Source organism: Aphelocoma coerulescens, chromosome 3, assembly GCF_041296385.1.
Source record: "Aphelocoma coerulescens isolate FSJ_1873_10779 chromosome 3, UR_Acoe_1.0, whole genome shotgun sequence".
NCBI classification, from domain to species: Eukaryota; Metazoa; Chordata; class Aves; order Passeriformes; family Corvidae; genus Aphelocoma; species Aphelocoma coerulescens.
In genome coordinates, this window is record NC_091016.1 from 15,962,340 (window position 1) to 15,989,579 (window position 27,240).

The window sequence follows — 27,240 nt, forward strand, 5'->3', positions numbered from 1 at the left end:
GTCCAAGACCGGGGACATCGTGCCTGCAGAAGTGGAGTGGTCCCGCTCCCAGCCCAAGAGTCTGTGAGCTGAGCCACACTGGGGAGAAAAGACACCGAGGGGCACCAGCCCAGCCACTTCACCTGCCATGACCGTTCTGCGGAGCTCTGCCGTGGGGGGGAAGTCGACGCTGGGCGAGCCACCGAGCTTTCATCTGCTGCTAGAACTACTCCGTGATAGCTCCTGTTTTTCCCGAGAGAGAAGCCGGCGCCATCTTGTAACGCGTGTCATGGGCGGGTTTTCCTCTGGCATTTTGGGTCTTTGTTCCAGTGGGAGGACGGTGAGGTCTGGCAGTTTGATATCTACAAGTTACTTACTTATTTTTCCTTGCCTTGTGGGCATTCTGTTTGTTAATAAAGTGTTGGGTTTTTTCCACTTTCATCTATTAGTATTCATTTCCTATTGCTGGAAAGGGATTGTTGGAACAGTTTAGAGGAGACAACTTATTCCAGACTGCCCTAAGTTTTCTCAAACTGAGACAGATGGCTTCACATAGGAACAACCCCAAGGCTGCTGAGAGGAAGGCACGGAGGAAGACAAACCTAGTTGTACCGGTTTGGCCAAATTTTGAAATATATCCCCTGAGAGAAGGCAGGTCACCACCCCTCCCCCACCAGCTTCAGGAAAAAATAAATTTTCCTCAAAGGAAAGGGAAAGAGATAAAAATTATTTCTTTAACAAACACACGGGAAAAGGAAAATAATGCTAAATAATAAAAATCTCTCGCTGTGGAGAAAAAACCTGGGAAAGTGTTAAGAGCTCTCCCTTTGGTCTCCTCGGAGCTGGGACTTGGCCCAGGGCCAGGCCCTCTGTGCTCGATGGAAAGTCCTCTCGACGTGCACTGATATTGAAGCAGTCCAGTAGAAAAGAGAGAAAATCTGAAATGCCAGGGAAGGAAAAAATGTTCAACTCTCAGTCTCTCTCTGGAGAAAAAGAAACTGAACAACTGGCCAAAAACTGACCGGGCAGCCGCAAGCCGGGTGCCTCCTCCCTCCCCTGCCACAGCTGGAAAAAAAGTCGCTATCTCTGTGTGACCTTGAACAAGCTGCAAACTGCTTTGAAAAAGTTTTGCTCAGTTTTTCCTTCCCCTTCTCAGGCTCAGTTTAAAGGCATAAAAAGGCACAAAAATTAATTTCTGGGCATAGGGCAGCGATAAGGAATACACATCATAAAGTCACCCCAAGACACTAGTATTTCTGAGGGAAATTTTTTTACACCAAACCACCTGGAGTCATCAAACAGCTGACCTGGCGTTTCGAGACATGGGCCAAGGGGGAACCTTTCAGTGTGTTTGGTCAAGGCCGGGCTATGCTCAAGGCAAAGGTGTGTCAGTGTACTCGGCTCCTTCTCTCCTCATGGTGTCCGGCAGGCACAGGAGCCCACAGCTCCTGCAGAAACCATCACGGCACTCCGTGGGAGCAAACTTGTGTCCAGTCCTCACACAGAGCTCTGGTGTCCAGCACTGCACCTCCTTGGAATGAGGAATTGTTGCAGTGCTCTTGGAAGGAGCTAAGGAGGTTTGGCCTTCAGATCAGCTCCTTCCTAGCTCCTGATTTGCTGCCCTGGCTAAGCTGCTGCCTGTGGCAACACTTGGTTCACAGCTGACAGCCCTGCTCTGCTGGCGGGCAGCCATTGCAGGAGCTTTTGCTGGGGTCATTGAACCTTTCAGATCTTCCCAAGGAGAGCTAAGGAGGGAACTTGTCAAAGGAGCATTGCCTGGGCAAAGCTTTTAACATTAAATCTTTTCTTTGTGCTCACTACCATGCACAGTAAATATTTGAGGAAGCAAGCTTCCTGCTCCAGAAATTCCTCCAATCAGTCAGATTGCCAGAAAGAAAATGCAGATTTGAGATGTGTCATCTCACTTTAATTCATTGTATAGAGAAACACAGGAGCACTTCTTGTGAGCTGTGTGTCTAACCTAAGTGACCTTGCCACCAAGAACTTAGAAAAGTGGGGAGAGATGGAATCAGTGGCACAAGGATCTGCAGTGGGATTCTCCCGCAGGCCTGAGGAAAGTGCCCCGGGGTTCCACTGGGCCATGGCTTTTTACATCAAAACTTCATGCTTCACACTGGGGTGGTGAATCTTCCCTGGCCTTGTCAGGCCACACTGTGATCTCAGAAATGCTTGTTAGGCCTCAGCCTTGATGAACAGCCCCTGGACTAAGCTCCTCTTGAGCTTGCCCAAAACACTGAGTGCTCCCAGGAACTTGTGCTGTCTAACCAGATCCTGGGGTTTTCTATGAACAGTCTTGGAAACTACTTTTCTTGCCTGAATGCCATAACATCCTTCTTCTCGCACTTCCAAAGACAGGCTGCTGACCCAAAGTGCGGCCATGAGGAAGCATTTTATGACTGAAGCCCACTGTCTTGTGGCCCATCAACAGCGGCCCAAAAGGAAGCCCTCGAAGCTCTCCTGGACCACAGCAGCTGCCACTGGCAACCTCCAGTGGGGCCTCTCAGAGCCAGCGAGCTCAAGTTTCCTGTACTCACAGGATCGTCGATCAACAATGGATCCTGGGCCAATCCCCCCACTCCTCACGGCTCCAGTTTAACTACTGTTAAGCTTGAGTGCTGTTAAGCTTTTAGGCCACATTCCTTTTCATCCTTGTCCTTTCTCTCCCTTTGTCAAACCCGTCTAAACACACACACACACACAAACACACACACACAGCGTTCTCAGTTCATGTCTGGTTTGATTGACTGCATTTTGTTTGTTGCTTTTTTCCCTTGTTGTGCCTTAAAGGACTAGTAAGTAATAGTGTGAATGTTGCCAACAAATTTTGTTGAGCTGTTACTTAATATTCTGCACTAGTTTGAAAACAAACCAGTGAGAAATCACAAGACAGAACTGTAATTTAATAGGAAAATGAAAATAATTGCAATAGTACAAGAACACTGACAGAGTCAGGATACAACCTGACACCCTGTTAATCAGGGTGGTGGTAGCAGCCCAGATGAAGTGGTCCTATTGAAGCAGTGATCCTGTTGAAGGCTCTGGTCTTCAGCTGAAGGTCCAGTAGTAACTCTTATCCTCTGGGAACCCAGGAGGGAAGAGCTGCTTGTGCTTCAATCCTACCTGATTACATCCAGGTGGGAATGCTTGGCTCCTCCCCCTGGGTGGAGCATCTCCCAAGGGGCTGATGTAATTCTATGAGTCATGCAGTGGGTCATTGCTTGCCCATTAAACAGAGATAGCCTCCAGAGGGATTTAGCAAGGATGAGTCATGGTAGGAGATAACAAACACAGCCCCATCTCTTTTAACAGCTTGTGAAGGTGACAATAGAATACATACTGTTGGTTGCATCTTACACTGTAACCTAGGACATATTCAATCTGGTTTTACTGATAACCTTGACAGTGAATTTTTAAGCAATCTCAGACACTCGTTCATAACAAGCCTTGGGAGCATGAGCTACAGGGCTGACATTGGAAAGCAGGAGAATCACTCTAAAGTGACGAGTTTAAATGTGCATTTCATTGCTCTTCTATTTATTTCATTCGATTAAGCCAAGCCAAGCTTTTCTTGGAGGCAGAATGTGTGTGGGATGTACTACGCCATTATCCCATAACTCTGGGCTGAATGGCACCCAGGCTGCAGTACAGATTTGAGGAACCCTTGTCACCTGTTCAATAACCTCACAGTTCGCTCATCCTTCTGCAAACAAGTCGCAAACAACGCTGTTGGACTGCTGTCCTGGGTAAATATACATACAGATGCCTTTTCCAAAGCAGTGCCTCTTTTGCCAGTGAAATACACGTCCTCTTCTTACCTATGGAATTGTGATTGAAGACACCTCTGAGCCAGATCTGTCTGAGATTGCAAAGGAGCAAAGCTTTGGGATTTGGGCACATTCTCTTTGTTGCTTTGCTCAGGCCTTTTGTGAGCACAGAATACATTGAGGCAGAAAAATGTAGACTACACAGGATCTTCTGGGTCCATTGTCCCCCAAACATGGTAATAGGTGGCCCCATTGGAATGCTAACTAACAAACAGCAGCACAAATGACATGAAGAAAACATGGCAAAAGAGGAAGAGGAGAGGCCCTGTGAGGAAAGAATACCGTGAGACAGTGGCTTGTTGAGTCAGCTGCACTCTGACAACCTCTAGGCCAGCAGGTCACACATTCTCGGCTTGTTGGTTTTTTTTAAATTATTTTATTTAAAACCGAAAAAATCAAAATAAAAGATATACTGTTGAAAATCTATTTTCAAAATGTAAAAGATAAAATCACAACACATTTATTCAAACCTACATCTACATGTCAGAACATATGTACATCTGTAACTACAAAGCCTAACGTATAAATCCAAATCTTCAAACATTTGAGCGAACTGTGAGGTTATTGAACAGGTGACAAGGGTTCCTCAAATCTGTACTGCAGCCTGGGTGCCATTCAGCCCAGAGTTATGGGATAATGGCGTAGTACATCCCACACACATTCTGCCTCCAAGAAAAGCTTGGCTTGGCTTAATCGAGTGAAATAAATAGAAGAGCAATGAAATGCACATTTAAACTCGTCACTTTAGAGTGATTCTCCTGCTTTCCAATGTCAGCCCTGTACCTCATACTCCCAAGGCTTGTTATGAACGAGTGTTTGAGATTGCTTAAAAATTCACTGTCAAGGTTATCAGTAAAACCAGATTGAATATGTCCTAGGTTACAGTGTAAGATGCAACCAACAGTATGTATTCTATTGTCACCTTCACAAGCTGTTAAAAGAGATGGGGCTGTGTTTGTTATCTCCTACCATGACTCATCCTTGCTAAATCCCTCTGGAGGCTATCTCTGTTTAATGGGCAAGCAATGACCCACTGCATGACTCATAGAATTACATCAGCCCCTTGGGAGATGCTCCACCCAGGGGGAGGAGCCAAGCATTCCCACCTGGATATAATCAGGTAGGATTGAAGCACAAGCAGTTCTTCCCTCCTGGGTTCCCAGAGGATAAGAGTTACTACTGGACCTTCAGCCGAAGACCAGACCCTTCAACAGGATCACTGCTTCAATAGGACCACTTCATCTGGGCTGCTACCACCACCCTGATTAACAGGGTGTCAGGTTGTATCCTGACTCTGTCAGTGTTCTTGTACTATTGCAATTATTTTCATTTTCCTATTAAATTACAGTTCTGTCTTGTGATTTCTCACTGGTTTGTTTTCAAACTAGTGCAGAATATTAAGTAACAGCTCAACAAAATTTGTTGGCAACATTCACACTATTACTTACTAGTCCTTTAAGGCACAACAAGGGAAAAAAGCAACAAACAAAATGCAGTCAATCAAACCAGACATGAACTGAGAACTCTGTGTGTGTGTGTGTGTTTAGACGGGTTTTGACAAAGGGAGAGAAAGGACAAGGATGAAAAGGAATGTGGCCTAAAAGCTTAACAGCACTCAAGCTTAACAGTAGTTAAACTGGAGCCGTGAGGAGTGGGGGGATTGGCCCAGGATCCATTGTTGATCGACGATCCTGTGAGTACAGGAAACTTGAGCTCGCTGGCTCTGAGAGGCCCCACTGGAGGTTGCCAGTGGCAGCTGCTGTGGTCCAGGAGAGCTTCGAGGGCTTCCTTTTGGGCCGCTGTTGATGGGCCACAAGACAGTGGGCTTCAGTCATAAAATGCTTCCTCATGGCCGCACTTTGGGTCAGCAGCCTGTCTTTGGAAGTGCGAGAAGAAGGATGTTATGGCATTCAGGCAAGAAAAGTAGTTTCCAAGAGTGTTCATAGAAAACCCCAGGATCTGGTTAGACAGCACAAGTTCCTGGGAGCACTCAGTGTTTTGGGCAAGCTCAAGAGGAGCTTAGTCCAGGGGCTGTTCATCAAGGCTGAGGCCTAACAAGCATTTCTGAGATCACAGTGTGGCCTGACAAGGCCAGGGAAGATTCACCACCCCAGTGTGAAGCATGAAGTTTTGATGTAAAAAGCCATGGCCCAGTGGAACCCCGGGGCAGTTTCCTCAGGCCTGCGGGAGAATCCTACTGCAGATCCTTGTGCCACTGATTCCATCTCTCCCCACTTTTCTCAGTTCTTGGTGGCAAGGTCACTTAGGTTAGACACACAGCTCACAAGAAGTGCTCCTGTGTTTCTCTATACAATGAATTAAAGTGAGACTACACATCCCAAATCTGCGTTTTCTTTCTGGCAATCTGACTGATTGCAGGAATTTCTGGAGCAGGAAGCTTGCTTCCTCAAATATTTACTGTGCATGGTAGTGAGCACAGAGAAAAGATTTAATGTTAAAAGCTTTGCCCAGGCAATGCTCCTTTGACAAGTTCCCTCCTTAGCTCTCCTTGGGAAGATCTGAAAGGTTCAATGACCCCAGCAAAAGCTCCTGCAATGGCTGCCTGCCAGCAGAGCAGGGCTGTCAGCTGTGAACCAAGTGTTGCCACAGGCAGCAGCTTAGCCAGGGCAGCAAATCAGGAGCTAGGAAGGAGCTGATCTGAAGGCCAAACCTCCTTAGCTCCTTCCAAGAGCACTGCAACAATTCCTCATTCCAAGGAGGTGCAGTGCTGGACACCAGAGCTCTGTGTGAGGACTGGACACAAGTTTGCTCCCACGGAGTGCCGTGATGGTTTCTGCAGGAGCTGTGGGCTCCTGTGCCTGCCGGACACCATGAGGAGAGAAGGAGCCGAGTACACTGACACACCTTTGCCTTGAGCATAGCCCGGCCTTGACCAAACACACTGAAAGGTTTCCCCCTTGGCCCATGTTTCAAAACGCCAGGCCAGCTGTGTGAGGGACAAAATGATGTTTTCGTTCAGGCATTGCAGGTAGCCATGAGAAGGAGTGCTCCATTCACACAGGCAAAGATGGAACGAGCAGGAGGCCAGGCCTGCTGAGTGTGGGCGGGAGGAAAAGGGGAGTGAACCCACGCTTGTTACCGGCAGAGAAAGGGGAGGGGAAAGGAGCTGTTGCTTGGAGCCTGGTGGGCAGTGGGAAAGAATGTAAGTTCCTGAGCAGCCAGCACGTGGGAAAGGGGACAGGCAGCCCCACGGGCCGGGCAAAGGCATAAAGGTTTGTGCATTTGAGGGGGAGCTGTGCCTCATCAGGGAGATGCACGCAACTCAGCTGACTTGTTTATACTCATAAAGAGTTTTGCTTAGATGACTTTCTCCTCTTTCAGCCTTATGGGTGAGTGAATATTTCTCACAGCTGTTTGACAGCTCAGGTTGGTTTGTTGTCAGAGAATTTCCCTCAGAAACAGGAGGGTTATCTTCCTCTGTGCCTTCCTCTCAGCAGCCTTGGGGCTGTTGCTGTGTGAAGCCATCATAGGGGACTAGTAAAATATGATCACTGGCCAGCATTTTTCTCCTAGGAGAGCCCTGCATGCTGTTCCACACATCTTTCCTAAAGGCCCAAACAAACTCCAGACACACTGCCTACAGCAGGTTTCCACAAAGGGCTGCAGAAATCCAGGACAGCTCCAAGTGAGTGTTGGAAGGGTTTTGTCCTGGTCCTGACAGGAGAATTCTTAATGATCTGAAGCAATTTCATTCAGATGTAGCATAGGATCTGAGTTTTTTCTATGGATATGTTTCAGGATGACTTACGAGCCTTGGGAGAATCAGGTACAAGGCTGACATCAACAGCGTGATCGTATCCAAGTATAATTGCCCATTTTATTATTCATCTATTTTTTTCCACTCTAATAAGCCAAGGCAAGCTTTTCCTGGAGACAGAACGTGTGTGGGATGAAGCATGGTCCCTCACAGGGTCACCAGGGCTGGCAGTGACAAAGCAGGCAATCTGCTTCATTGGGAACCACTACAGAGCTACACCCCAGTGTGGGTTTCAGTAGCAGGGTATTATTAAGAGCTCCTTTCCTGCATGAGATACAAAAAGGAGGTCCCAAATGATCTTCATGCAAGCATGCAGTAAAGAACTGATCCTGCTGTCCTAATGAAGCTAATGCCTATAATGTGGAGCCTCCCAGGAGGCTGCTCTGCAGAGGTTCTGATGCACCGGTGTCCCTTCATTCACACAGCCTGCTTCAAGTGGCTGCTGGCAGGAGCATGTTTCCCTGTGCAGCTATTTTAAAGTTTCCAGGGAATCTCTCCATACTGTAGCTTCAGATGCTTTATGTTGGCATTGTGGCCTCTGTTATATTTTGTCTCCACTTTGCACTTGGGACTGACTGCACTGCTCCCAAGGAGGTTACCCTGGAGTCAGTAGTTTTTCCCTGTTAATTTCCCAGATGCTCTTACCTTCCGAGGCCTTGCCCCCAATCCAGAATAGCCCTCCTTCCTCAAAGCCCATTTCTAACTCTTTTTTATTATTAAGCTGACCATTTTGCAGGGCAAAAAATCCTGACATTGGTTTTTTGCTACTTTGCTGCCACGTGATTTTATCCTCTGTGAAGCCATGTAAAGAGTGACTCATCCTCTGAGTTCTAAGGGCTCTGTTGGGGAGTATTTCAGAACGAGTTACATTGTTCCACTTCCATTAGGAAAATCAGCCTTTAGTCCGACTGGCCTGAAAGTGGCCCAATCTCACACAGTTTAGAATGAAAATCCTTGGGGAAAGCAAATGATCCCGTTTCAAGAACACAATTCACGTTTGGCTAACACTCCTGCAATCCTAAGCTTTTCTTTTCATGTCCTCTAAAATATTGCCACAAAGAGAAGAAAATATTGATCTAAATGCTTACAGGTATTAGAACCCAGGAGTTCTTTTAGGACCCAGGAAGAAGATGTGTACTAAAATCAGCATGAATTAGGGCAGATAAGAATCTCTGTCAGGAGCAAGCTCCGTCTCTGCCCTTCTCTATCAAACACAGCGGCTCTCCAGCACCCAGGGGTGAGGCCTTCATCATGCAGGAGGTTTCACTCTGCTGGCCAACAGAGCAATGCCATGTCTGCTGCCAGTGCACTGTGGCAGTAGCCCATCCATTGGGAGAGGTTCTAGGCATATGTACCTTGCTGCTCTCAGACACAATCTCTGGGCCTTATCAGAGCTCCGCAGTCTGGAAGCTGTCTTGCCTGTTGCCCAGCGTGGCGCTGTTGGGGGCTTGAAGTGTGCCAGAGATTTACAGGAACCTTTGCTTCCATTAACAGGCCTCCCACTGAGCCAGGCCAAGGAGACGGATCACCCCACCGGTGCTGGCCTTACGAATGCCGAAGCCCTGAAGGATGGCTTTCAAAAGGTGAGGGATAAGGACAGGGATGAGCAGACTTCCTTTCCAGTGACTGTTTAGTGTTTGGCCCAAAATGTCCCTGAAAATCATAATCTTCCACTCTTGGGGGATGGGGATTCTCTTGGGAATATATTTGACAGCTCCAGAGCAATTGCTTGGCTATTTCCAGTGGTGGCAAGGTCACTGGTTTGGAGATGGTGCTAAGGTCATGCCAGAAGCATTCTTTATGTGCAAAGGCCCTTGTAGAGAAGTTCTGAATGGCAGAGCAAGCTACACATCAGTGAATGTGGGCAAAGTGCATCCTCGGAAGCACAGAAGCAAGGATTCTAATGCTGAGTGTAAGCAAGGCTGCAAAATAAAATGGGAGACTTTGATTTTTCCTGGTTACCTTTCTTGCTGTATCTCACAGCCCTCTCATTCTCAATTTTTCCGCACATTAACATCAATGTTTCTGCAACTTGTTTTCACGTGACTCCTCTTTTTGGCCTCATGATCTCCGAGAGCAGCTGAGTCCTTCAGAAGCCAGAAGTGAGAAACGGCTGCAATTCCTGGCCATGAGTGTTAAGCAACAGCTAATTACCCCTCCTTGCTGCGTATTGCACATGGTTTTTATTCTTCCTGCCATGTAGGAAGGGAACTGCCTGCCCACCGGTCACGTGGGCTCTTCATCTGTCTTGGAGCACTCCTGTGATTTTCTTGCTTCAAGCAGGGCCTCTTGACATAGGCTGAGAAACAGTACCTTGGAGCAGTGGAAGGTTATGGCAATAAAGCGTTCCACCTCACTGTGTGTAATTGCCAAGGTGAGGACAGGAGACATTCTTCAGAAACCATTGGAATGTACATGGAGCTGCATCAAGGACTGTGGAACTCGATGGACTCTGTGCTCCTGATGAGATGTTGTGTCTGGTTTGTGTGTCTCTGCTTACAGTCTGTGATGCATTCCCATTGCATGTAGATCCGTGCTGCATTGTGCATTTTGGCTCAAAGGAACTTAGAGCGGAATCCAATGGGGCCTTTGGAGACAGAGATCAAGACAAAGAGAGAAAAGGAAACGTCCTTGCAGCTGCCTCCACAGACAGTTGACCCCAGGGATGCAGCTGCAGCAAGTAAGTGGTTGCTACACCTGGGGTCCTTTCTGATCACTCGCTTGCCCTCTGCACAGTGTTGCCCTGAGACCGGGGGGCTGTTACACTCACATCCAAGTGGGAGTTTGCATAGGATGTATTTCCGGTCCCCAAAGAAAAATGGAGAGGCATGAAGTGTCTTGCCCAGGGCCTCACTGAGTCAGTAACAGAATATCAGCTTCCCACCTTCCCCTCTGAAGTCCTTCAGAGTGTAAAATTCTGTCTTGCAAAGTACACTGGGGCTTCAGACTCTCTCCTGGCTAGCAGCCTCCAGGAAAAGTGGGTCCAAAAGAATGCTTTTCAACCAAGGTGCAACCTGGAAGAAACAAAATTCAACTCCTTCTAATGAAAACCCCAGAGACCCTTCTCCCACCACTCCCTGCTGAGGAGCTGGCGCTGTAGAGCTGTGCTGAAGCCCCGAGCCAGTGCTTCTGTTGTAGCCCCAGGAGCAAGCAGCGTTCCCGACTGAATCCCGGCTGAGGGGCTCTGACTGCAGTGCTGTGTGCGCTGCCCCAGGGCAGCAGGGACCTCAGGAGGCAGCACTCAGCCCGAGGGCATCAAGCAAGGTTATCTGCGCTTTCTTTTGGGATCTTCCCCAGCCAGCCTCTGAAACAGGGAAACAAAAGAAAAGGAATACTGAGGTTTCCTTGTTTCTTCAGGGAAGCATCCCTGCAATTTGGTTTGAAACCAGAAGAGGGTAGATTTCGATTAGATATTAGGAAGAACTTTTTTATAATGAAGGGGATGAAACACTGGAAGAGTTTGGCCCGAGAAGCTGTTGTTGATCGATCCTTGAAGGTGTTCAAGGCCGTGTTAGATGGGGCCCTGAGGAACCTGCTCTAGCTGAAGATGTCCTTGCTCATGGGGGCTGGACTAGATGGTGGTTAAAGGTGCCTTCAGACCCAAACTCTTCTAGGAGTCTGTGATTCTGTGATCACTTTCCCATGGTACTGTGCCACTGTTATACTTGAAGTTCGTTGGGATAACAAAGAGACGTTACCCAGCTCCAGCAAGTTTTCTGGGCCTTTCCATTGTCAGCCTCCACTCCCAAGCTCCTCTTTGGTCCCTGCAGGCTTTAGCCTACTGCCTGTCAATGGCACAGCTTCCAGTGTGCAGAGAAAACACCTTGGTAGTGCCTTGAAGGAGAAGGTCTTGAGGAAGCAGGACAATGTGCCCTTACTGCCCAATAAGCCCATCATCCATGGAGACGGCAGCTTCCCACGCAACTCCTCAGGTAAGCCTGCTCCACAGCAGCTTTTTCCTGCACCGGTTTTCCTTGCACAAGGAGCGCAAACCGCTTCCGGCCTCAGCCACCACAGCTGGGATCTTGGGTTCATAGCCTGTGCTGAGAATGGACAGCAAATCTACTCTTGAGTTACTCCAGCTCGGCAGTACTGGAGCACTTGGTTCTTAGAGATCCATTGGAAAGCTGAGCTGCATAAAGTAGTGGTAAAGACCTAAGCTCTGGCTTTTGCCCATCCTGATAGACCAAACTACAGCACTGGTGCCAGGAGGCAGCTGTAACTGCAGGGATGAGCTCGGGGCAGTCTGGCAGGGTGTGCTCACTGTGCACCTCCGAGTACCACCACGATCAACTGTCCGCTCTCCATCTTGGCCCTCTGCCTGTGCTGCTGTCCGGCTCTGCAGCCAGCTTTCCTGCTCTCCCAGCAAGGGTTGTCTCTGCATGGCAGTCAGCCACTTGGTGCAGCCGTGCTGCTGCTCCCAGAAGTGCCCAATGGCTTCTCGCTGCTGCCATCCCACGGCCTGCAATGCCAAGAGGGAACAAGCAGCGCCTCCTGTGTCACCCCACCCAAATACAGCGGCCTGTGTAGCAGGTGACAGCCAGGAGGGGCTGCCTGGTGCTCCCAGGCTGTTTGCTGCCCGCCGTGAATACACAGCACATAGTCCCTAGTGGCTCTTGCCTCTCCTTTGAGGGCAGCCTGCCTGTGCTATGATCCTGAGTAGGGTGAGATAAGAAGAAGGGAGCTAGGAATGATACTTTGAGTGCTCTTTTCTAGTGATGCTACTTCCATGGTCACAATTGACCAGAACTAGCCTGACGTGGCTCCCCATTCATTTTGAATATAGATGTGTACATCGACATCCTGCTGCAGTGACACCACTGATGGCAGTGACAGGGCTACATCAGTGACAGCCAGATTAGCTCCCATCTGAATATTCTAGATTCTGTGCAATATTTAAACTCCATCATTTGAGACAGCTCAGATGTTTCCATGTACACATTAGAAAACTACCTGTTGAGTGCATGACATGAAATTTATGATGAACAGTCCTTTTGATGACAAATGGGTTTCATAAGAAATGGATTTATCATCTGAATTTTCTCATACCTTGTAAACTGACTATCAAGAGAGTTCATCTGCCCACAATTTGCATCTGTATTTAGGTATTCTTATCATCAATTTGCATTTGGAAGGCTTTTTTATCAACCATCTGGGCTAGAGATTCCATTTTTCCACAAGAGAAAGCTTAGGCTTGCACAGTGTGCACACAAGTCCATTTGATGGCAAACAAATTTCACCTCAGCATCTTTGAAATACAGCCAGTGTGTACTTCACTGAAATAGTAAAGATTTGTGATGCTTAGAAAGAACAAACTCCATGAACTACTCCCTTCCCAATAGCAGGCTGAAATGTAAGTGCACTCAGCTGCCCTCTGTCTAGAGCAGTTGAAGTCAATGGGAACAGAGGCGCTGTGAGGTGTGAAGGGTCAGGTATCGCTGTTCCCTGGTAGTTGCTCTGAGGGGATTCAGCCGGGCCCAGCAGGGCTCGGTTGTTCAGGCTCGGCTTGGTGCTGTCACGAGGCAGCTGCAGGTCTTTCCTCAGGGAGTTGCAGAGTGCCTCTGTCCTCAGGGCTCGGGGAAATCAGGGTGCTGAGACAAGAGAGGCAGCTGAGGGGTCCCTCCTGGGGTAGCAAGTCCTGCTGGTGGGCACTGTCTCACAGGGAGTGGGAGCTCTGCGGCCTCAGGAAGGTGCCGCTGGCTGTGGTACCTGTGGCACTCGGGAGCTGGCGCTGTGTGGGCAATTGTCAGGTTTAGCCAAGGAGCTGTGCCCAGCTGGGGGGGGCTGGGAGAAAGCAAGGAGCCAGAGAGCAGGGAATTCTCTGAGCCAGTGCCAGTTTGTACCTCATGGAAGCCTGGCTGGGAGATGGGGCTGCAGGCCGCTCCATGGCGGGGTGCCTTGCCCGGGGCTGCAGCGCTCAGGGCTGACCCTCTCCTTACAGTGACCCCGCAGACGGCCACTGGTGCCGAGCGCCGAGAGGAGCCGCTCCGTGGGAAGGGGCAGAAGGACGGAGCCTCTTTGGAGCCACAGCAGTCCTTGCTCGAGGCACTCTCCTTGCTCAGCAGCGATGACTGGTAAGAAAGGCCCCGTTCCCTCTTTCTCCCTCTTAGCGTTAAGGTAGGTGAGGAGAGTATCTTGCTAGTGCCTCTGAGCCCCAACAGCCCAGAGGGCCGAGGGGCACCAGTGAAACCACTCCAGAGCAGAGAGAGGATAAAGATTTGAGAGCAGCCTTTTCTTGGCCTTGCTCTGCAGCAGTGCTCCAGCTGCAGCAGGTCCGTGCTGTTTCCTCGCTTTGCCTGCTGCTCTGTGGAGCTGCAAAGGAAATCTTGAGGGAAGAGAGAAAGCTGTGGGACAAGATGATTTGCTGGCTGAAGCCAGAAGCAGGATGGCAGCAGTTTGGAGTGTAGAGATTTGGGTGCCTCGGGTTGCAGTGGGACTGAGTAAGATTTGTCTCTGGCCCCACTGCTGGCAGCAGTGGCAGGAGTCGGGGTCTGCCTGTGACCTTCCGCATGTGAGTCCCAGGAGCAGCTACAGGGAGTTCTTCTTTCTGAGAAATGCACTGAGTTGTGCCATAGAGTCACAGGGAGGTGACAAGAAACAGCAGCATGGCACGGTCTCACAGCTTCCAGGAAGGACATAGGGACTTCATGTGCCAGAGACTTCAGAAAGGCTGCCTTGTTAAATGGCCACAAACGAAGACTCTGAAACCCCTCTGTTTGCCTCTTGGATTTGTGTATGCTTTTGACAGCCACAGCAACCTGTGGCAGCGAGTGCCACGATTTCATCAAGTACTGCCTGAAAAGCACCTCCCTTTGTTTGACTGAGCCACCAGCCTGGTAATTTCAGAGGGTGCTGCCTAGTTCTTGGGTGGAGAGAAAGTCAATCTTTTTGGTACTTGCCTTTCAGGGAGCTGAAGGAGAAGGGACTCTTCAGCATCAAACACCTGGCTGAGTCCCACTCAGAAGTCCTTCTTTGTAGACTTCGTGAGGTTTGCTTGGCACTTACCAACGAGGTAAGAACATTGTTCTGAATCGTCCTCCGTGCCTCATACACGGTGTGTAGAGTAGATATGTGCCTGTTCATCTCCCTGTGTGCTCAGGGACTGCCTTCATTTCTGTTTCTAGACCTTATATTTCTCATGTCTGTCAGCTCTCTATAGGATCTGTGTGCACGTGTAGCTCTATTTACTGCTAGGTCGGGCACTCTCGGGCACTCTCCTCTTGGAGCGAGCTGCCATTATCATGCAACGTGCAAATGCAGAAACGGAGACACCAATTATGTTATTTGCTGCAGTCCAAATCTCTGCCCAAGCTGTGATTCAACCCTGCCAATTAGTCTGTAGACTTGAGCCTGTGTTTTCTGTTTCCTGGCTGAGGGCTTCAACTGCTGCTGTTGCTTTTTCAAACAGGAGTAAATGACTCCTTTGTCTTTATGGCTTGTGCCTTTATGGTTTGAGAGCAGCCCTTGCTTTAATTTGTTTCTTTGTTTTTTGAATAAAAGGGCCTAAAACCAAAGCAGTGGACATTACAGAAGAGTTAAGTAGAACACTTTAAGTGAAATAATATGTTTCAGGCCTGCAGTAAGCAGGCCTGAGGCCTAGCACAAGTTGGTGCCAGAGTAAGTGCCTTTCTGTGCTTGTGCTCTTCTGCTCTGCCTGTGCTTTTGTGTTCCCCAGGACACAGCTGGAAGTGTTGTCGTTTCCTGGGACTTTTGTCTAAGGCAACTGGTTTTCTTTTCAAGGTGATTCTTATGTTTCCCCTCATGACTTCCCCAGGTGACCAACCTTCGCTCAAAGGTGTCTTACTGTGCAATCGTCACTCTTGGAGAGCTCTTTGTGACCTTGCAGAAGGACATGGACTCGGAGGTGGATGAGGTTGCTCGGGTCCTTCTCCAGATGGTGTGGAACTCCCCAGAGTTTGTTCAGAAAGCAGCCAGTCAGACCCTGGGAGTCATGGTGGAGCATGTGACTCCTGCACGAGCAATGACTGCTCTCATGGACAGTGGAGTCCAGTAGGTTCTTCTTGTCTTAGTGATATTCTTCACCTTCTATTGTGTGGGGGGGAGAAGGGCTGAGAGAGAGAATGGGAATGGTGGGAGGGAAGGGTCCTGTATCCTGCATCTTCTGTGAACTCAGTGACTCTCCGATCAACCTCACTTCTTTCCTCTTGTCACCTATTTCTGCCCTCGTGCAGCCCATTAGTTGACAGAATCACAGAGCTGAATCAGAATATGCTGAGTTGGAAGGGGCCCATCAGGATCATCGAGTCCAGCTCCTGGCCTTGCACAGAACACCCCAAGGGTCCCACCATGTGCCTGAGAGCGTTGTCCAAAGGCTTCCTGAGCTCTCTCAGGCTTGGTGCTGTGACCACTGCCCTGGGGAGCCTGTTCCAGTGCCCAGCCACCCTCTGGGTGAAAAACTTTTTCCTGATATCCAACCTCAACCTCCCCTGACTCAGCTTGCTGCTGCTTCCTGGAGTTCTCCCAGTCTGTCCGAGTTGCCTAGATGTGGTGAATGGCGGGCAAGTGAAAGTGCCTGCAAAGGCTAAGGATAGAGCCCTGTGGTTTTGTGGGAAGAGGGACAATTGCAACTGCAGCTGTGAGCGCTCTTTGATATTTCACAGCCCTAACCACAGAGGCCCTGGGAAAAACCATGCATCCTCATTATGCCATTCCCTTGAGAAGTAAGGAGGGTTCTTGCTGGGGCATGGAGCACATGGGGGACAACATGCTGGGTGTGGCACAGCCTGCACAGCAGGTGCAGCTCCGGCCAAGAGGAGTCTTGTATGACTGTCCTGGCCTTAGAGCCCCCCTTTCTATTCAAACTGATGTCTCATGTTAGCCTTGAGATGATGAATCACTGTACAGGCACCTTCACAGGCCGACTGCCATGGGACAGCTGAACCAGGTGCTGCCTTAAGTGTTGGTGCTGGGCCTGATAGTCCCCAAGAGACACTCTCTAGAACAGGACAACCTGGCTAAACTGACTGCCACCCTTTCCTCAGCTTTGGAAAAGGGGGAAACGTTCAGATGTATCTCTTGCCAAGCCTCACAGAAGAAACCGGCTGCATTGCTGGATATTCTGCAACTTCATGTCCCACAGCGTGTTTTCCCTGCATTTGTTTTTTTCCCAAGGTCTGCAGATTTGGGGGTAAATGGGTGGAAATATCCTCAATCCTGCTGCAGCTGTCTGTGTAGCGGCTGGCCCCTGATGGGTCAGCCTGGCTTGTCTTTAATTTCCCTCTTTCTCCGAGTGAATTTGGGGAAAGACATTGAGTATCAGATAGTGCAGGGAGACTGAGTTCCTCGCTCTTGCTTGCAGGCAGTCCTTCTGTACAGGGCTAACTTTGTGGTTCTCTGAGGACAGAACCTTCTACAGGTGTCCCAAGTGTCAGGGAGAATCCAGGCCTCCTTCCCCCAGCAATGACAGCATGCTCTGGCCAAGGCCTGCGCTGTGTCCCTCTGCTCCCTGTGCCCCAGTGTTTGCTCTCTTCTTCCCAGGAGCCGCCACGTCCAGGTGCGGAAGTGCGCGGCCCAACTCCTCCTGTCCTTGATGGAGAAAACTGGAGTCACGAAGCTTGCAGGAACGCCCAGGGCTGAGAGGCTGGCGCACGCGGCAGGGACGCTTGCTCAGGACTGTCACGAGGACACAAGGTAATGATCTTCATTTCCCCTCCTAAAACAGGAAAACTGTTGGGTGTCTGGCTGTAAAGGGCAAAACCACAGAAGAGTGGAAGCTAAAGGAAATATTAAGTTACCTCACTGTGTGGATGAGGTTCACAGAGTCACGGAATACGCTGAGTTGGAAGGGACCCATCAGGGTCATCGAGTCCAGCTCCTGCCCGTGCGCAGGGCCCCCCAAGGGTCACTCCATGTGCCCGAGAGCATTGTCCAAACGCTTCTTGAGCTCTGTCAGGCTTGGTGCTGTGACCACTGCCCTGGCTTGTCTGGGGAAATGACTGTGCTGGGGAACCTGAGGTTGTCCCGCAAGAGGGAGCATTGCCAGCTTCCTGGGACTGGAATGAGTCTTTCCTGAGATCAAAAGAGCCATCAGATGAGGCAGTCAAACAGTTTTGCTTGGCCTTAGGTGCACAAGACAAAGCCAAAATGTTGGCTAATGTTCATCACTGAAGGATCCCATACATCTCTTTCTCATTAACTTAAGACTTTCCTAGAAATATTCCAGGGATCTTTAGCCAATGTATTCAGTCTTTCTAAACCTCTTCTGCAGATTTCTATAATGCTGTTATCTGGGGCTGAATGACCTCCAAATTGCTTCTTGAAGAAAACTGTGGTTTCCTAGTGGCAAAATCAACCCAAACCACCAAAATCCCCTTACTTTGAGGATTAAATTCCCATTAATAGCTGCCAAGAACGCATGAGCAACTAGCTGCCCCTGTGCATACATATGGTATAGAATAATCAAAAGCAAGCATGAGGCATTTGGTCCTGGCTTCCCTGCCAGTTAAAGAAAGGCAAATGACTGTGCAATGGCAGCAAGGCACTGCTAATAAGCTCTGACTCAAAGCAGAGGTGTTTCGCTTGTTCCCTGGGATCCTTCGATGCCACAGAAGCGCACCCACAGTTTCAGAGTGAGATTGTATTTTCTGTTGCCCCACGTTCGCCTCTTGTCTCTTGTGTTCAGCTGACAGCACTGTGCAGTGACAAGTGGAGGTAAATCTCTCTCTTTGCTGAGTAGGTAATGCCTTCTCATGCAGGTATGGCAGCTGCTGAGTTTAAGGTATCAGCTTATTCTGTTAACACTCCTCCTTTGTTTGTTCACCTTTCTTTCTTTCTTTCTTGTTAGGCATTATGGACAGGAGATGGTGAAAATGATGCTGAGTCACCGAAAATTTAACAGGCTTTTGGAACAATCTTTTTCCACCCGTGACCTGGAAGATATTCTGACAAGAATTAAGAAGAAAGTAAGTGCTTGGTAGGAGACATGTCTCCTTTGTGCAAGTATTGCCACTGCTGATATGAGATCAAACATACCTAATCTTATCTCATTCCTTTTCTGCCGAATCCTTTTGCTCCTGGGAATGAACTGTTGATCCTCAACCTGTTCATCTGCAGAGCACAAAGGAACTGATAGTATTAGGGGAAAAGTGTAGTATTGGATATTTTGAATATCGGCCACAAACAGGGAAGGGAAAGAGGAGAAAATGGGTTTACATTTAAGCATAACCCCCCACCCCACTATCCCTACTCTGCCCCCAGTGACGCAATTAAGTGAGAACAGTGCTTCTGGAGATAACAGAGTCTTTGCAAAAGACACAGGAAGCAGTAGTGCCAAGAAAATTTCCAAATATACAAAAGATGTCCCAGTCAATCCCAATTACTACAATTACTGTCTGTCTTCTGGCAATACTGCCCTGCTGTCATGCCCTGTGGAGCTGGAAGAAGCTTGGTGAATTCAGCAGCATCCAGTGGAAAATCATTTGTTTGCCTGGAGGTTTTTTTATTCTTTTTACCTCCATTATAGAAGGGAGTGTGCCTTTGTGCAGCAACAGGGAGAGTGAGTGTGGAACCAAATCAACTTCCAACACAATGGGCCAACCTCCAAAGAGTCCAAATTTTTCTGCAGCTTCCTTTAAGAACATTCGTTCCCTACCAGTTTGCATTATTCCCATTTATGCTCAAGAGTAATGCATTTGGGATTTTAGACTGCTGCTCAGTATGGTAGCAGCCACAACCTGCCTTGGGCTATTGAAAACAAAGAGTTGGCATCACTGAACCTCTGGCCTGTTTCCTTCTGTAAGTTCCGAAATGTTTGCCTAAGCCTTGGTAGCAGCGATCCTGGTTCTAAGTTGTGTTTTAAACAGGTAATTTCCTATTTTACATTCTAAAGATCCATGGGGTTTCTTTATGCCTTTGTAGGGGATGGAAACGCAGAAGGCTGAGCACCCATCTGTCCAGGAGCCTGTGAAGAAGAGGAGCGATGGCTCGAAGAAGCCCCAGGCCACATTGCCTTCTAGTAAACGGTACTGAGCACTTTAGTTAGATGTGACAAAGCACATGACAAGCTTTACATGTCTCTTCCTCAGGAAAATCTTTCCGGTGGAGATGACCTGTGCCAGAGATTGTTTCCTTTCCCTACAAATGCTCTATCAAAAAATATGTCTCCTTCTGCATTACTCTGAACACAACTTCTCTGGAAGGGTTTCCACAAAAAATGGGCGACAAAAAGACACCCATCGGTTGCAGCTCAGAAGATCCAGTGCAGTGGCAAGGACAGTGCTGTGGAGGCTGTGAGAGGGCCATGTCTCCACTGCCTCACTTGGGACAAGTAAATTCAAGCAGGGTTTTTTTTCCTCTGAGAGCAGTCTTTTGCAGATGGGGGTTTTGATGAGAAGTCCCAGTCTTGAAGCAAGATGCCGTTCCCCAAAATAGCACTTCCCATGCATGTGGTTTGGCCTTCCTGAATCATGGTTTTCTTACCCTCAGACAGTACCAAGATGAGTAGTAAGTAGCAAGCCAGTTCCTGAGCAACTTTGGTCAACAGGTGTCTCAATGTGGACGTTTTGTCTTGACATTCCTGTCCTTCATACCGTTTGCTTGATGGGCAGCATGTTTGGTTTATTTCCCCCTGTGCTGCAATCAGCACTTGAGACAGGAATTTGGTCCTTGCTGTCTCTTCCTGCCAGTGGGAGAGCTACTTGTACCTGTTGTCCACTGATAACAGAGGGGATTTATTTAGCTCTGTCATGCTCAGCGCTGGCAGGAGAGTGACCACATGGCTCAGTAGCATAGTCAGGATCTTCCCATGCCCATGGAAGAGACCGGCTGATCCAAGAGAGTTGTTCCCAGTGGGTTTGTTAAGCTGTGGATCTGGTCTCTAGGGAAGCAATCATGTGAGCGTAGTGCTGGGATGTCTGGCTTCTGTTTTTATCCCTGTTACTGATTTTCTGGATCCTTCAGATATGCCCCTATCCATCTGTTCAGATGCATCTGAGCTACTTTTCCAGATTGTCATGCCTGCTGTAGAGACACTTCTCCAGAGGGATGAGTTTCCTTATTATTAAGACACACGCCTCCCTCATGATGAGGCATTTAAACTTGGAAGTAGCGTCTCTCTTTCCTCACAAAGCAGTGCGACATGTGTACCTGGGAAGCTGTCTGGAGATAAGTGAGATGCATCTCATGCGTGGTTTTCCTGAGTAAGCACTGGTGAGAATGTTGCTTGCAGATTGTCTCCTGTAATGATTGTCATGAGGTGTCACGTTGTTTTTCAGGTCAGGATTTTCTAGCTTGAAATCACATCATTAGGAAACTTCCCCAAGATGTTCTGCTCACAGTTAACTGAAGGTATGATCACCAACAGGTCCTCATTTGGTTTTATTTTCCAGGGTGAAGTCTACCTCTGATGAGCGCCTCCTACGCCGCCCAAAAGCCCAGGTCACGTTACCTCTGGCTGTGAAAGGAACGGAGCCACTCCAGAAGCTTTACAATCTCCTGGAAGCCAAGGAGTTTAAGACACGGATGGAAGGAGTGGCACTCCTCCTAGACCTGTGTAAAACCAGCCCCCAGCTCGTCTCCACTAACACTGTCCAAGTATGTAGGCTGTCTTCATTGTTCCTTTCCTTTAGCTCCTTTCCAAAGCCTGTAGCAGGAAAGTTAATTCAGTGTGTCTTGGCACTACATCCTGGCTGTGTGGGACAGGCTGGTGCCTCTTACCCTGAAATATTTAATTCAGCTCCACGCTTCAGGACAAGTTATTTCAGTCCAGATATATTTGTCTGGCAGGTGCCTATTGATGTTGTTCATCAAATGAGGACAGAGTTTTCTGCTGGTGTAACTTCTGCTGTCTCCTACTCCCACTTGGGTTAAGTGAAGGGAATGCAGCCACTGAAAGCGTGGCAATTATTCTCTAGACAAAAAAATGGGTTTGGATGGGGAAGAGAAGTATCAGGCTGGGCAGGTTTAAACCAATTTTTTTCAAAGGATACTTCTGTAAACTCCGACTTGTCTTGCACAGGCACAACTCTGGCTACTCGTTTCCATCGGCATCCCTATTCCTCTTGGTAAAGACGGTGCTCACCCTTCTTGGGGGGGTCGTTTTTTTCTCTTTGGAAAAGGAGGGAAATGGCTAGGGACAGATCTCTTCCTTCTCCTCCCAGGAGCTGCTTTTTCCCTTTGTCCAGAAAATGGTGCCTGATAATGTGGCTGTCAAGGGACTGAACCTGCTCTAATGAGAGCGGTACAGCACATTAAATTTCAGAAGTCTACCTGCTAGGTAGACAATTGGTCTGGATCCTGGAAGAGTTGATCCGAGCCCTGCACTTCTCCAGACACAGGTTCTGAGACAGACGGAACAAAACCTGGATCTCCTCCAGCCATAGTTTTGGCAAAATCATAACTGCCCTCAGAACTTGAGACAACTGTGTAGAAAAACGGGCATTGTAAATATCTGGTTCCATACTTGGAAAGCAAAGATACTGTTTTGCATCAATAAATGGGATTAATTTAATGATTTAAATGTGGAGGGAAACACCATAGGAACTATTCTGTCCCCGCCCAAACCTCTTCAAAATATATGAAAATCTTTCAACCAGCATGAGGTTGCGCAACCATTCCAGTGAGTGGCCCACAGGAAAATTGTGCAAGCAAGTGCTGACCTGACAGGAAGGATCACTTTCATCTTTTACATTGCTGAGTGCTCATTTCTACATCCCTTCCTCAAACAAGGACATTTTAATCCAGCTTTCATGTTGTTTGTTCTCTTCACAGATTTTTGATTATTTTGTCCCGAGACTTGGTGATACGCACAAGAAAGTGAAGCAGAAGGTGCTGGACGTGCTGGCTGAAATCATAGGCGTCCTGAAAGATGCCTTAAACCCGGTGATCATCTGTTTGGTTGAAGGAATAACAAACAACCTAAACTCAAAGGACCACGGGGTATATGCCGCAGCTGTGAAAGCGCTGGAAGCATCCATGGCTCACTTAGGTAAGGCTGAGCCCTGGCATGGACTCTCCTCAACTGTGTCTCTGCCTCTGCAAGTCAAGAGAACGCTGAGTGCCTTGACAGCTGTTGTTGTCTGTGGAAACCTCCAGCTGACATCCACCAGAAGCTGTGCAGGTGCAGTCCTTACGCACCAGTCCCCCAACAGGCCTGAATGTGCATCGGCATTTCCCAAAAGTCCCAGGAGCCCTTGGCTCTGTGCTGCTTGTCTGAAGAGGAAGTGCTGGACTACAGCTTTGCTGGAATTCAGGGCCAAAGGGATGTTTGGAGTTTTCCTGGTCCCCATTTGACTTCCCAAATGAATAGCTTTGCTGTTGGCATGAAGGGACGCCGGTGCATCAAAACCTCTGCAGAGCAGCCTCCTGGGAGGCTCCACATTATAGGCATTAGCTTCATTAGGACAGCAGGATCAGTTCTTTACTGCATGCTTGCATGAAGATCATTTGGGACCTCCTTTTTGTATCTCATGCAGGAAAGGAGCTCTTAATAATACCCTGCTACTGAAACCCACACTGGGGTGTAGCTCTGTAGTGGTTCCCAATGAAGCAGATTGCCTGCTTTGTCACTGCCAGCCCTGGTGACCCTGCGAGGGACCACAGTTCATCCCACACACGTTCTGTCTCCAGGAAAAGCTTGCCTTGGCTTATTAGAGTGGTAGGACTGGAGGCTTGCAGGACAATGCAGGCAACAGTGTCTAAACTCAAACAAGACCCCCAAAACCGCAACAGATAGGCACAAGGAAAACTAAAATACATACGACGGTCAAGTATTGGGAAATCAGTTCATTTTCCAGTCTCTCTGCCAAGATCTGATTTCACAGATGTTACAGAAACCCACAGGATACTGAGGCACTGAGCAGTAATAGCTCTTGTATGAGTAACTTGGTGTCTTGTCCCTAGATCCACACAGGTAACCTGCCATTTAAAAACAGCTTATCCTTCAGGTGGGAATGGATGTGTGAATTTTGGAGCCTTCTCACCCTTTTCCAGAGGGGAGGGAGAAGATCACTTCTGCAAAGCTCTGGGATGCAAAACCTTTTCACTGCTTACGTGTGATTGAACTCTTGAGGTCCCTGATGTGAAATGTTTTACATAGCTCCTGGTACAGCAGACAACTTTGGATTTATAAATGTGAAAGGAGAGCTTTTCTTTTGGAATTTAAAATCCTCCCAAGTAGGCTGGAAGGAAAGAAGAAAAGGATTCAAAAATCGGCAGGAATTTCCTTTCTTTTACAAAATGTAGTTGCCCCTGCCCTTTCCCTCCCCACTGGCCTTTGTCTTATGACCTCAGAAGAGAGAGCAGAAATGTGTGTTTCCCTTGTAGATAAAGTATCACTGATGAAAGAGTTCAGCCACCGAAGGAGTGAACTGAAGGGCCAAGCTCTGCTGGATGTCACGGAGCATCTCTCAGGTATGGCCTCCCCTTCTAAGCCAAGAGGTCTTCCGAGGCAGAATTTACAGGGAATGCCAGTGAATAGACAGGTCCAAATCAGGAGGTGCTGAGCTTGTCCCTCCTGCCCAATACCCATGGAAGGTGTATTGGGCAGGTTTTCCCTGGCTGCTGCAGAGGTGTGCAGCATCTGAGATGGGGGCGGCGCTCGGCCTCGGGGCTGAGCTCTCACTGGGGCATCTCAGAAGCCTCCTCCAGGAAAGGGAGGGGCTAAAAATTCCCAAGCTGGCTCCTCTCTTGGAAGCTCCGGGACAGCTCTGATCCTTTAGGGGAAATGGTGGCAAATGCTGTTTCAGGGGATCCATTTGTTTTGTCCTCACAGAATTCTTGCTTTGCTCTTGGAAAGTTTTGAGGTGGAAGCCTGCAGTGCCTGGGGGTCACAGCTTAGGTCAAAACTCAGCCCACACGAGCCTAACGAGGCCCGGATTTTGTGCAAGGCAGCCTTTGGGGGCAGAGGGGCAGAAGCAGAGTGCTGAGGCTCCCTGCCTGTGCTGTCAAAGTGCCATTGGACTGAGCATTTCAGGGTGTGCAGTCAGGGTCTTCCTATGTCAGCACTGCCCAAAATGCTCCAAATGCAGCTGATAATTGATTGCTCAGAGGAGCTTGCTATGTCAGCAATAGCCAAGGGATGGAAAAATGATAATCTCAATATATGCTAGAGAAGACAGTGTACAGCCTTGCTTTATTTATAGCCTTGCTTTAGCTGGGGCTAAATCCACTGCTAATTATGCCAGCATCTTTAAATGCAAGGTTTAATACACTTTGTGTCTTCATTCTGAATCTCAAAAGGGCACCTTCAGCGATTGGAGTGTCAAAGGCCCTTTACAGAGCATTTGAATAAAGTAGATCTCCAGGAATAGGGAATTTAGTTTTGCAGCTATTTTAATCTCTTTTTCAAATAAAGGCATTAAACATGAATTAGGACTTCTTTAGAAAGAGCAGATGCTCTCTCTGAGATTTAGTGGCAATCTCTCTGAGATTTCTCTGCGCAAGTTGCGTAGTGACCGATGTCTTTAATTGCATGTAAGCTCAAATGAACTCCCATTTTAAAATGGGTACTGTAAGCCTTTTCCTGCTTAGCAGAATTGGTTTTAGGTACTTTCAGGAGCTGTTTAAATGTTGATGACTGCTGGTGGATTAACAGCATAGAGAAAATGAAGTCTCTTCCACCACAGAATAATAAATGGCGACTACATAACATTTTGCCTGGTCAGAAAATAAGAATGGTCCCCAGACCATATCAGGTTTTGATCTCTCAGCCAAATCTGCCATGCAAGGAGCCTGTTGGTAGTAAATTTTTGTCTGTGTTTGATACAGTTCAGAAAATGAGCAGAGAGCAGGCTTTGGAGACAGCGGGAGAGAACACTTGTGTTTTGGTTACATTTCTGTCCCCTGTGTAGCATTCTTCTCTCTCTATTCCCCTATTTCAGCGCACATTGTAAGAAAAAATGCCATTAACATTGTGAGGGGAAATGCCATTAAAATTTGGAGATGCTCCAATGCCATGGCAATGGGGTCTGGCTAATTACCTAAGACAGCCTGAGGTTTGAAACAGCTGTTTGTTAGAAGCCACAAAAGCCTTCTGCCAAAGACACCGGCTAGTCACTGATGTTTCAAATCCAGCTGTCAAACAGCACCCATCTCTGGTGGGCTGGAGTTTCCAAGTGTGGTCTAATACTGCCCTTTGCCGTGTGCCACCAAGCAAAGGGAAGAGCCAGATGAGACTTTTGGCACTTGACATCAAAGGTCACAACAATGGAATCATCCCTTTTATTAGAAATCTCTCAACTGCCTCTCTATGGTGCATTTCAAAATCTTTGGCGTGGGTTTCGACAACTTCTAAATGGAAATAAACAGCAATTTGACATTTCAGTCACTGTTCATGCAGAAATAAATTGTGGAATGATTTAGTAAAGGTGTGAAGTCTGCCACAGGTACAAGGCTCTGTTTGGAGAAATTAGTCCTGAGAGCTTGGTGGTTCTGTTTCGGGGATGTTCAGCTGCTTTGCCCATTTCTGGATCATGAGGCTCTCACTGTTATTTCACTGATCTTAGCCAGAGAGACTCCCAAAATCACAAGTAGAGGTAGATCCTTGTTTGCATTAAGGCTGGTGGTTAAGAAGTTTGTGTCTCTCTTCCGGCAGCGCTTGTGGGATGGGTTTATCCCAGGAGCCCCGAAGTCGTCCAGCGCTACGCCCTGCCCGTGCTCTGGTCCTTCCTGGGGAACAAGGCGCTGCCTGTCCGAAGCGCCAATGTCTGCACTGTGGTCACCAAGCTTGCCTGCGCCCTCTACAAGGTGATGGGCGCCAAGCTGAGGAAGCATGCTGCCAGCCAGCCTCCGCATGTGCAGGAAAACCTCTCCAACATTTTGGGCTGGTGGAGTGTCGATGACCTGTAGAAAGATGACAAAGTGCTGAGTTGGACACCTCCGGATGTGACTTCTTAGCTGTGCCAAAAATGACAGAATGCAAAGGAAGGGTGTGCACCTGCCCCCGCTCTCTCCACCCCCCTTCCTAGTCGTGGCATGGGGTGCCTGAAGCAACTTCCGATTGAGGACAAGGTGAAGGCTGAGCATGGCTCAGCCTCACAAAGAGGTAAGGCGGGAGCTGGGCCGCTCTCTGGCGGGAGGAAGGCTCTTGTGCCAGCCTAGAGAGCCTGGGCACATTGCCAGGGAACAGTTCTGCCCTGCATGTGCCCCCTGCAATGAGCTGTGCAGCTCCCAGTGCCCCGTGTAGCTGTAGGGCTGCTCAGCTGTGGGGCCGGGAGAGGAGCAGGAGGGTGCGTGTGCAGCTGAGCCATTCCTGGAAAGCACAGGGCTCTGGGCTCCCTGCTGTCCCAGGGCAGCCCAGAGGCCAGGCTGTTCCTGTGCTGGCTCTCTGGAAGTGGGTCAGGGTGTCTCCCTGGTCTGCCTCAAGTGGCTGCTGGCAGGAGCGTGTTTCCCTGTGCAGCTCTTTAGAAGTTACCTGGGAATCTCTCCAATGAAATAGTGTACCTTCAGATGCTTTATGTTGGCATTGTGGCCTCTGTTATATTTTGTGTCTCCATTTTGCAGGACTGACTGGCTACACTCTTGCCAAGAAGTTTACCGTGGCATCTCCCTCTATGCTCCTTCCCTCCAAGCCATTGCCTCCCATCCAGAAGAGCTCTCCTTCTTCTAACACCAACAAAATATGTAGCGGAGAGCAGGAGAATGGGAAAACTATCACTGGCAATGGTGATGACAGAAGAAAAC

At 48.5% G+C, this 27,240-nt stretch overlaps 1 protein-coding gene across 1 annotated transcript in view; it reads left to right on the forward strand.

The window, feature by feature from the left end:
* LOC138107014 (TOG array regulator of axonemal microtubules protein 2-like) overlaps positions 1-26,585 on the forward strand; it is a 30,302-nt gene extending 3,717 nt beyond the window's left edge. Inside the window, exons 3-15 of the mRNA XM_069008344.1 lie at positions 9,097-9,185; positions 10,132-10,282; positions 11,373-11,534; positions 13,544-13,676; positions 14,509-14,614; positions 15,377-15,612; positions 17,101-17,253; positions 18,407-18,524; positions 19,480-19,583; positions 20,949-21,153; positions 22,330-22,546; positions 23,884-23,970; positions 26,153-26,585. Of these exons, the coding sequence (XP_068864445.1) occupies positions 9,097-9,185; positions 10,132-10,282; positions 11,373-11,534; positions 13,544-13,676; positions 14,509-14,614; positions 15,377-15,612; positions 17,101-17,253; positions 18,407-18,524; positions 19,480-19,583; positions 20,949-21,153; positions 22,330-22,546; positions 23,884-23,970; positions 26,153-26,406 (2,015 nt within the window). The 3' untranslated portion in view covers positions 26,407-26,585. The remainder of the gene's footprint in view (positions 1-9,096; positions 9,186-10,131; positions 10,283-11,372; positions 11,535-13,543; positions 13,677-14,508; positions 14,615-15,376; positions 15,613-17,100; positions 17,254-18,406; positions 18,525-19,479; positions 19,584-20,948; positions 21,154-22,329; positions 22,547-23,883; positions 23,971-26,152) is intronic.
* The last annotated feature ends 655 nt before the right edge of the window (positions 26,586-27,240 follow it).